We start from the raw sequence: 11,232 nt of genomic DNA on the forward strand, positions 1-11,232 counted from the left end.
ATCTTCTCATAGGATATTATTATGTATCAACTGAGTTTAAAAATTTAAGAGATACCTTCCCTAGAAAAAAGATAATTTGCCATTGTTAAGGCTTCGACTGAAATAAAATCCAAATCATTCTATAAACTCCTCTCCCTATCTACTTCCGTTTCTTTCTTCACAAGAAAAAAAAAGGGGGGGCATTTTACTCAAAGAACTTTGTCAACAAACGCTTTACAACTAACTCATGGAGAACACCCAAAAAGCCTATGTTCAGTAATAATGTAAAACAGAGAACATGTAAACCTTTTGTTAGGATTTTCAACTTAAATTAACTAAACAGACTGTATTCTAAGCCCATAATCCTCTCATATTCATGAAAGCAAAAGTCATCAAATTACAAACCATACTCTTCTCCCAAGAGACAAGCAGCAAGTGGACTAGCTAACAGTCATATTCCCTTTGAACAGGTTACCTCATTAAGTATGTTTCTGAAAAGATTCTGATATTTAAAAATATGAACTATTAAATAATACTTTCATGCATACACACTAAATGTAAACAAATACTAGCTTTACAACTCCCTCTAGTGGACACAAAAGATCAAAATGCTTCTATAATTACATCAAACAAGGTAGAAAGTGGAAGAAAGGCTATGCAATGGAAACCCTGCCTCTAAAATACATGATTCCAAGCTCAATGGAGCTTCATTATTCTATTAGAGAAGTACCAATATAAAAACCAAGAGGAACCGAAATCCATACTGCCAGGTGCAAGTTTCTGTCTGCCATCTGCTACTTAAACCACCTACCATTCTACATAAGATTATTTCAAATACATCATCACTAAGTGACCCATCATCAGTAAATATTATCTTGATATCACAGTTTAGCAAGTATTTCTGCCACAAATCACCAGCTTCAGAATATACACATACATACATAGATAATTTTACTATCTAGAACCAAGCAATAATCATGAAGCTACATCTGGTGACACTGAATAAAGTATATATACATTCTACAGACTTTGAGATTCCCAAAAGACAATCTACCTTAAGTTATGGCTTTCCCAATAACTTAGGAGCTTATTATAACAACCATTCCTATGACCAAGAGAACAACAACTATATCTCTGTAATATCTAACTATGAAATCACAAAGTATAGTGACTTTATGTGAAACGTATTTTACAAAGTCACATTGTTATATTATGAATGAGTTAATAAAAGAGCTTTTGAATTATTTTCTGGTCTAGCTTTATAAGTAAAAGTTTGCTTTGGATGAGGTCTACTTAGTACCAAGGACAAATATATCAGCAGCTCTGAAGTGGTACAGCAAGAAAGTAATATGCTCCGGTAAGTTGTGAGGAATGTAACATGTGACTGTTAATTGAAATGATACCATATCTCCATGGTGCCATCACCCTCATTCACTCACACCCTAATCTGCTCTGTCAACTATGTAAGAGATGGAGTTTCATTTGGAACACTGTGACAAACTGTGGGTTAAGCACCTCTCCGCTGCGTGTTAGCCCACAGTGGCCCAACTTTCACTAATGTACCACTAAGAGTTGAAGCAATTTAGAAATGATTACAATGCCTTGCTTTTATGCAAAATTCTTGGAGGCTGTTTTTTTTTTTTTTTTTTTTTTTTTTTCAAAATATGGATCTATTCATGGTGGTCTGTGGCTTGAGATTCCACTGGTCTAAATGTTCTCTAAATACTGAATCACCTATTTACTAAATCCTTTCCTTTTCTAAAGATTAAATACACTTTCTCTATTTCATCTTCAACGCAAACAATGGAAGGAATAGAAATGGAAATAATTGTAAGGCTATTAATTAGGATGGTGTAGAGGTTGGAGTTTGACTACGCCTTATTCACAGAGACATGGGCAAATGTGGACAAAATCCCAACTAGCATCAAAGCAACAAAATTAAACAGTTTGGCAAAGAATGTTGCCTTACCAACTAGCCATTCACATTAGAAGGTCAAAATCAAGATTATGCTACCATTTACAGAGAGAGGCTCTCACAAACGTTTACAGGACAGCCTATGAGTCACATGTGGTATACTTGGTATTGGGAATAAAGGCATTTCTCTTACATAATTGAACACAAAGTGATTCACTAAGTAGAGAAAACAATATGCGTTAAAGCACTGCTAACAGTTATAACCTAGCCACAAGCCCAAAGCTACCAGCCAGGTTTGTCAGGAAGCTCTTTTCTTTAATCTCTTAAGGCTGTGAACTCTTCTGCCACTGTAGGGTCATAAAGACCAAGAGGGTTGAAAAGGCTTCTGGATATGCAAGCAAGCTTGGGTTTGATCAGCCAATTTGTTATTTTAACTTGCAGTGACAAAGTATACATACAGGTAAATTTTTATCAATAATTCTGAATTTTATTACTGAAAATCTGGAACTCTCTAGCCTCTAATCTCACTTTTTCCCCTGCAGCAATTTTTTTTAAGTGAAAACATTCAGGAAAAATTTTAGAATTCCAGAAAAAAATTAAAAAAGTAAAAAGTAAAAACATTTATTATTAACATGATGTTTCTTCATATAACTATAATCACCATGTTAGAGTCAAATTAGCTTAATTTTCTTTTCTTCCTCTCTGCTAGAAATACTCATTTTTAGATACTTCATCTTTTAAAGAACTCTTTTTTTCCTCTGGAAATTCCCTACTCCAGCAAACAATCTATCAGAGGTGATCCTAATGGCTATTTTCTATATTATCTAGAATTAATCACCTTCTTAATTAATAGCCCCTTTAAAATTTTCACCACACAATACACTGGCAGTAAGCTCTAATACATTATGCATCTCTCTAATAATCTTTTCCAATGAAAAATCACCTGTCAAAATATTTTTTTCTTCTTTACAGTAGTGATTGCTTAACCGGACCCTCTCAAGAATCCCAGTGGCTAAATCCCAGCCAACTATCCAAGCCATCACAGTCATGAAAACCTCATGTTGCAGGTTCAAAAAGTAACAGAAAATCCTCATCCCCATCCTTGCCACGACAATTGTTGTGAGGGACCCTGCCAAACTCCAGAAACTCTCACCAGGGTCACAAACTCAAATGCCCTCAGGGACCTGGCAGAGAATTTACAAGAGCAAAGCAGGCAGGTCTGAGCGCATAACCCCATGTCTGTGTGAGAAGTGGGGACCACGGCCAGCTGGGAAAGGAGCGTCACTGCTCAGCTCCAGCCCACCCGCTGCCATGTGCAAACACAGGCCAGGTGTGGCCAGGGCTTTGGATGTTTTAAGACAAACCAGGAACTCTGGAGTACTCCATGAAATTTTCCAATCTTTAAATATAGATCAATTTTAAAAAGCACTGTGCAACCAAACAATACATGTCTATGGACAAAACCCAGCAAGCTGCCAGTTTTCTATCTCTACCATAATTCTTCCGCCAGCCACGTGAGCGATGGTCAATTGGCCCTATTCCTTTCTTCCTGTTAATACTAATGGTCCACAGCAACTATTAATAAGGATTACTTTACATAGTAGGAAACAGGTGCTATCAAAAATTGTCTCAGGACAAAAGAAGCATCTCATAGTCAACCAAGAAATCTGACTCAAACTAAAAACAATCATAACAAGTAAATTGGCTTCCACCAATAACACTACTACTGCTGTTACTATTGCCACCATTTGCTGAACTGTTACTGTGTGCCAAGAATATTGCTAAACACTTTATATGTAAATAATGTGATCTACTTCTTTTACTCCTTTCCTGCTATAATCTATTCACCACCCAGCCTTCCAAAAGGTCTTTCAAAAACATGATCAGATATCATCCTTAACCACTTAAATTCCTCCACTGGCTTCCCATTGCTCTTAAAATAAAATACAAACATCTCATCATGACTTACCATGATCTGGCCCCAGCCCACGTCTTCACCCTCCATCCACCACTCACCACTGGCTCACGTATTCCCAATACCATGGCCTTCTGGCTGTTCCACAGATACATGGGGTCTCTTCCTGACTTCCCACCTTTACACTCATTGGTAACTTGGCCTAGAAAGCTCTTCCTCAGGCTGCTGCAAGGCCAGTTCTTTCTCAACAGTCAAGTCTCTGCCTAAACATTGCCTCCTCCAAGAGACTTTCACTCACCACTCTATCTACTGCAGTCTCCTACCAATTGCTTTCATATCACCCTAGTTTGTTTCCCTATCATTTATCCATGATAAATTATCAAATTACTTTATTTACTCATTTACTTGTTTACTATCTGCCTCCACTAGGATGTAAACTACCTGAAGCAAAGAGCCCTTTCAGACTTGTTCACAGCAATGTTCCAAGCACCTAGAAACTAGGCTTCTGCTTCCAAAGCCAACCATTACCTCCTAAATGAAAAGGTCTTGAAAAATTTAACCATTTGTCTGATGGCATCATTCACAGTTGTGTTTTGTTGTCTCAAAAAAGAAAGCACTCATCCACCTTTTACAAGTCCAAATATTGATCAGGTTTTAGGGTTGTTTTGTTTTTTAAAAAAGGAAAAAAAGTATTATAAATCCCTTCAAAATGGCACAAGATGATATAATTTTGATCAGGAAATAAAACTTGTTAAGAATTGAGTTTTCAGGGTCTTTTTCTGAGTGACATACCTCTTTCTCCCTTTCATAGTCTTCTTTGTCATATTCTTCGTCTTCATTTTGTGTTGATAGTGCCATGCTGCCAAAGTCTAATGACATGGTCCTCCTGTGGGAAGGGGAAGATGTTTGGTTTCTAAATATCCCATAAAATCTCCCCAGAACAAACTACATAAGAGATGCCATACACAAAGTCAAAAGACAACAACAAGTTTTGAGTTTCATAATTCATGTATGAAAAATACAAATTAATTGTGACTAATAGAAAATAGCCGTATGATAGCAATTCATAGAAAAGAAAAACTGCAAGGCCGGGCGAGGTGGCTCACGCCTGTAATCCTAGCACTCTGGGAGGCCGAGGCGGGAGGATTGCTTGAGGCCAAGAGTTTGAGACCAGCCTGAGCAAGAGCGAACCCCTGTCTCTACAAAAAAAGAGAAAAATTAGCCAGGTGTGGTGGTGCACACCTGTAGTCCCAGCTACTAGGGTACTCAGGAGGCTAAGGCAGGAGAATCGCTTGAGCCCAGGAGTTTGAGGTTGCAGTGAGCTATGATAACACCCCTGCACTCTAGTCCAGATGACAGAGCAAGGCCCTGTCTCAAAAAAAAAAAAAAGAAAAGAAAAGAAAAAATGCAAATAGGTAATAAAACTATGAACAGACTTTTCTACTGGTCTGTAAAGTATAATTCAAAACAGTAAGATTTTTGCCCACAAAAAAAATAAGATGGTAATAATAATAAACTAGAAATGTGCCAAATATAAAAATCTTAAGAATAAGCTCAAACAAAATTTCAAATTTGATGTATTAAACATGGCACAGGTAGTATTCTCTATAATTTGCTTCTTTGAATGTCACAAATCCAAACTTCATGCTTTCCAAAAAGAGGGCTCCTAAATCCTGAGTTAATGATTGCTAACCCAGAAAACATTTACAAGCTGGTAAACTCCATAGAGCACACAACAAAAATATAAGTGTTAAATGTCCTGCCCTTAAACTTGATAAAATCAGGTTCTGGCAAAATACTCAAGAAAAACAGAAGTGAAGGCTGTGAAGCTACACCACTGTGGAGTTCCAATTCCAAAAGCAACAGCAAGAGTTCCCGGGGGAACAGGCACTGCTGTGGCAGACGCAGCAGCAGGAAATGGGTTTTCAACTACTTACAGTCAGAAAGGCAGCTGCTGATTTAAATTATACTTAGGGATCCTGACACTACACATAACCCCCCCAGAAATTCAAAGCTCTGAACAATCCTGACAAAAAAAAAAAAAAAGTAGGTAGGTGTCATCAATTACCTGGCCTAACACTGCCCTCCATTCAATGCACTGTTGTCCATGCCAGTGAAATGCACTTGGATGTGGGCCTGAGCCACAACTCATTCACTACACCTTTTAGGCTCTAAAATGTCATTAAATTGGAATTAGAAGCATAGAGACCCAGAAATTCAAGTGGATTTTACCATAAAGAACTTAGCTCCCTTGTGTTACCAGTTGAGAACTACACCACAAACTTTTACATAAGCCAAGAGCTCCACAGCGGAAGATATTCTATTTCATCAGATCTAAGGCAGCCTTGATTCTATGACGCAGTTCTATTTGTTCCACTAAGAAAAAGATGTAGCCAATTAAATTATGACACATCATTAATTTCAAAATGCAGCGTATCTTGTAGATGTGAAAATGTGAAAAGAAAATGTGCAAGTCAGAATAAATAAGGTATTAAAGATTAACACAAATATCAACTTCAGTGCTAAAAATCCCCATAGGTCAAATTTTTGTTTTTCAAAGACTGAGTTATGTTTCTTGGCCAAGCTCTAATTTGCTGTCCACCTTCTAATCTTTTCCTCTCTGGTCCTTACACCTTGCCCGTCCCTTTCAACTCACATCAACTCAAACTCTTCACATGAACTTAAACCCTTCCAGCCTCTGCTACTTAGACCAGACCTACTCCTTTCTCCCCTTGTGCCAGGCTAAAGACATAAGGGACATGCATACTCTTTCACTGAGGGGGAAAATAAATAAGCTTGGGAAATGTAAATATAACTCCATCTAAAAGAATCCTCTTGTATACCAGCGTAAGATGAAGATCCGAGTATGGTAAAGAGCCTATAACATAGCTGAAATAATGAGGGGAAAACACAGAATCTCATGTCTCCAGGTTCTTTCACTACTGCAAGTGAACTTGATAGCCTACAGAACGCTGTACCTAGATAATGAAAATACTAGTCCCTTTAAATCCCATCTCTTTAAAAGAGATGAGATTAAGCTGGACCTTAAAGACATTTTTGAATTTTTTAGGAAAAAACAAACCTTTCTGCTTCTGAATTCTTACTGTGTTCTCTATCTCTTCTTGTATGTAACTATAAATACAACACAAAATATGGAATTTGGGTTAATTTCTCCTTTATTAGGTAAGAAGAGCGAGATTCTTTTCCAGTCCTTCACATTAACCTGCCATCAATTGACGTTGATTACCAAAAAAGAACATTAAGATTTACAAGAGCCTATTGCTAAATATAGCTGTTGTAAATAAAGAGCCACTTTTTCTCAGAGAATAATTAATTCTAAAAGGGATTTTTAAGTGAAGAGAATGTAAAAAACCGAAATATATTGTTTAATGGCATTTTAAATCCAAACCATGTCATTAAAAAAGAAATCTGAAAATATCTGAAAAGACCAAAATCTCCTCCACCTGGGAAGAAAAGGTATAAATAAAATTTCCTCCTGAAGAGTGTACTACCAGAGACCTTTTGAGAAATAAAGGGAAATCTGATCAACTTATTGTGGTTAAAAAAAAAAAAAAAAACTAAAAAAGGTAATTAGTACTTCAAATGAAATTTAAAATAAAACCTAATGTTTTTCTTTAATTTATTAATCACCACTAATTAATTACCACCACTATCAGAGACTTTAATATTCAGAATAAAAGAGACTGCTTTAAAAAAAATTGCAAGATAGTAAATCCTGAAGCCATAAAGAAAAAACTTGATGAAAACCTAACTATGAAAATAAAATTTGTGTAAGGCAGACATTATTAACAAGTCAAATATTATGTATGGAAAAATACACCACTAATAAAGTCAAAAAATCAAATAATAAATAATGAGAAAAATTTTGTAAAACACATGACAAAATTCCAATATATAATTCTTACAAAGAAATGAGAAAAAGACAAACAATCCAATTTAAAAATGGGCATCTGAAATGACAATTCATTAAAAAAAGAAATGTAAATGCTCAATTAACTTGAAAAGATGCTGAAGTTCATGGAGTTTCAAAGAAGTGCTATCTAAACAACAAAATGCCATTTTCAAACACTAGATTTAAAAAAAAACTGTTATCACCCAGTGGTGGCTATTTTGTATTTTGTGTGGCTCATGAATTGCTGGTGAAAATATGAACTGCTAAAACCATCTTGAAAATTATCAATATTAACATACTGAGAATGAACATATGCCCGACTGAAATTATTTTTTAATTAATTTGGCAATACTATGCCACTAGTAAAACTAATAAAATGTTTCTAATATTTATTGACTCAGAGGGCTGACCATTCAAAAAATCAAGGGTCAGAATAAGTGTATAGTATGCTTCTTTAAATACAATAATCTGGTGAAGACTTTCTTCCTAGCTAGATAACTTTTTCTGAACCCATTAATAAGACTATAAAAAGTATGTCCTTTCTCTATTCTCTCAGATCTGTCACACACAGCCCTCTGACCCAGCACTTCTTTTGTTGTCCTTGGTTATGTTTTCTCTGGCCTCCTTGCAACAAGAAGACCAATGGGTGTTTAGTTGGACAAAAGGGTACAAAGCAAATATAACATTGCTTTTGCCTCATCTAATAAACTGTAACACCCTAAAGGCAGAATTAAAACTTATCTGCCCCCTTGTACATGGTAGAAACACAAGAAATATTTCTTGACTGAATATAATATATGCATGTTACCCTATAGGAATTTATTATTTCAGTAAAATTTCACCAAGCATCTATTGTGTGCCAGAATACATCCTAGATGCATCTAAAATATGGTACCAGCCACAGGAGCTCACAGTCTCTTAGACAATGATACAAACTAATACTTACAATAATACATTGTAATAAATTCTGTAGTAAATTAATTTTGCCTAAGAAGAAAGGAAGGCTTAGAGAAGTTTCACAGAAAGAAAAGACTTTAGATTAGAAATAAACCTTAAAGGACACTCTATGAGTGCAAGTGGCAAAAGAATGAGGGCACACTAATCAGACAACCTGGGCCCAATTCTGGCTCTTTTATTGATCAACTGTGCAATCTTGAGCAAACGGTTTCTATTTCTTTGTTAATAAAATGGGAGTTAAAAACAGTACCTGAAAGATTGGTTATGAGGATTCACAAGATAATAAACTGCTTAGCACTATGTACCAATCAATACATTTTAGTTTTATTACTATTATGACATTATTACTGATGAATGGGAGCCTCCCAGCTATGGAAGGGTTAAGGAAACAAAGAGATTCAGCATATCTGAGAAAAGGTGAATGTGCAGGCTGTGGAAAACCTTACTTCAAGTAATGCCACCTCCCTTAAGATGCCCTCCCCAAACCTGTTCCCCTATGGAATTAATCACTCCTTGCACTTGCAGATTGTATTTCTTACACTTTTCTTATGGCTTCAACTTTAGCCTCTCTTTGTTAACGGAGTGCATTCACCAATCTAGGGAGTGCATATAAATTGTCACCCATTATGAAATTGATGAAATGAAATTAGTTTTAAACCAGACTCAAGTTCATGACTACAAGATAGAAAGGGTAAGTGCCACAAAGGGGGTGTATAAGAATTGCCCTGGGAGTTAGGAAATTCTACTTTTGCATACATGCTACCTTCCCTTCTAGAACGGAAATGGCTAGAGCGCATAGGCTGTTTTAGACCTGCAACACCTGGCTAAAGAAGCCCAGTCGTTCATTCAACAATTTACCAAGGCACTGTTCAAGATTACAAAGTTTAACAAGACATAACGGAGGTCAAGAAAATATACATATAAACAAATGATAACAACATCTGTGATCAGTGCTAATGACAAGCATTTTGGACAAATCGATTCAACCTGCCCAGAGGACGAAACGAGTAATCCTAACACATAGTAGGCACCCACAGGCTGAACGAAGATATAAACGAATGACCTTACCGAGGAACTGTTTGGCGTTAGCCACGGCACAACAAACAGGTACCACGAGACCAAAGCTGCACGGAGCCCAGGATGACTGGGGCTGCTGGCTTTGGGTGCCGGCACCACTTGCATTCGGTCAACACACGTGCACAGAGCACCCACTGTGAGCCAGGCGTGGCGCCAGGGTGACCACGGCGGGGTCCCGACGGTAGGGTCTCGGGGCCACCCCAGCAACCTGGAGGAGAGACGAGGAGGGCTTTCCATATGCCACTTCTAAGGAAGATCTTGGAGGAATAAAGAGGTCTTGATGACACTTCAAAGTCAAAAGCTGAGCCCCGCAACCCGCGGGCAGTCCGCCACTGCAGGATTGGGGAGTGGGTAGGTCAGCCCTCCGGGAAGCCTCCACCAAGATTCCAAGGACCTCGCAATTCCTCTAACCCCAGCCCCAAGCCCGCCCAAAAATCAGAACTCACCGGCGGACACGGACGCTGTCACAGCAAGGAAATTCCAGCCTGGGTCAAAGACCAACTTCTACTGAACCCCCTTGCCCTGGATCTAATGCACTTGCTCCTTCCTAGTTACAACCGAACTCGAGGAGCTGAGGCCCTTGAGGAGCAGCCGTCTCCTTCAATCGCCGGCTAGAAGCTCGCCTGGGGGGCGGGGCCATGCCGGCTTGGGGCTGGGCGAGGAGGCGGAAGTCTCCGCCTTCCTCAAGCTTGGTTGAGACGTCGCCTGCAGTTGCAAATGCACTGCTGTTTGAAAGCGGGCGCCAGAGGTGGCGGGAAATTGCCCCTGTGGGCCCATTGGTGGATTCGTGAGCCAATTACAAAAGGGTTTACTCTGGGGCGGGCGGGCTTTCGGTTGCCTAGAGACGCCGAAGCGTCTGGCTTTAGACTCAGCGGGACCGGGCTAACCCCTCGCCCGTTTGGTGCAGAAGGACACTGGAGCTGTGAGTCGTGCCTCCCGCGCTTCAGCACACAGAATCCCACAGTTGTCCCACTGAACGCTTGCCTTAGAGGCTTCTGCCTTTGTCCTTGTCCTCTAAAAGGGCTTGCTTCCGCATCACCTAACACCGTTAGATGTTTTGCTTCGTTTCCTAGCTTGCTAGGTCCCGCCTTGTTTAAATTTGTGTTTTTTTAATTATAAGATGGCACCTCTTGCCACATGTCTATTCACTACTTGAATTTCCTCACACAGTTTTACACACAAAAAATTGTTTACTTAGTGTAATATGGGTAGAGTAGGCAATAAATCCGGGAAAGTGAACGTGTGAAAAGGGAATCTATCAAGGAAGATTCCAGGAGGAAGAGAAGGAAAGAGCTCAACAGGCAGGTTGATCAGCATGACAGTAGAGTGTGAAGGCCAAACTAGCAGAAGTGAAGGATTATTTAGAAGTAAGACTGGAGAAGTAAGCAGGAAGGAGGTGGTCCATAAAAGAGCATGAATCCTGGAAGAATAGGAAAGGCGTTCTACAGAGGTAAGGTATGGTGTACACAGGAATGA

At 38.6% G+C, this 11,232-nt stretch overlaps 1 protein-coding gene across 9 annotated transcripts in view; it reads right to left on the bottom strand.

The window, feature by feature from the left end:
- CEP152 (centrosomal protein 152) overlaps window positions 1-10,320 on the bottom strand; it is a 73,539-nt gene extending 63,219 nt beyond the window's left edge. For 7 of the 9 annotated variants that reach the window (XM_045528678.1, XM_045528669.1, XM_045528659.1 and 4 more), the window contains exons 1-2: window positions 10,203-10,302; window positions 4,602-4,695 (exon numbers count right to left, since the gene is read on the bottom strand). In XM_045528678.1, the coding sequence (XP_045384634.1) occupies window positions 4,602-4,688 (87 nt within the window). In that variant the 5' untranslated portion in view covers window positions 4,689-4,695; window positions 10,203-10,302. Of the gene's footprint in view, window positions 1-4,601; window positions 4,696-9,747; window positions 9,965-10,202 lie in introns of all 9 variants that reach the window. The other 2 variants (XM_045528610.1, XM_045528617.1) reach the window with 2 other exon arrangements.
- Between the last annotated feature and the right edge of the window lie 912 nt (window positions 10,321-11,232).

Source organism: Lemur catta, chromosome 1, assembly GCF_020740605.2.
Source record: "Lemur catta isolate mLemCat1 chromosome 1, mLemCat1.pri, whole genome shotgun sequence".
Classification (NCBI taxonomy): Eukaryota; Metazoa; Chordata; class Mammalia; order Primates; family Lemuridae; genus Lemur; species Lemur catta.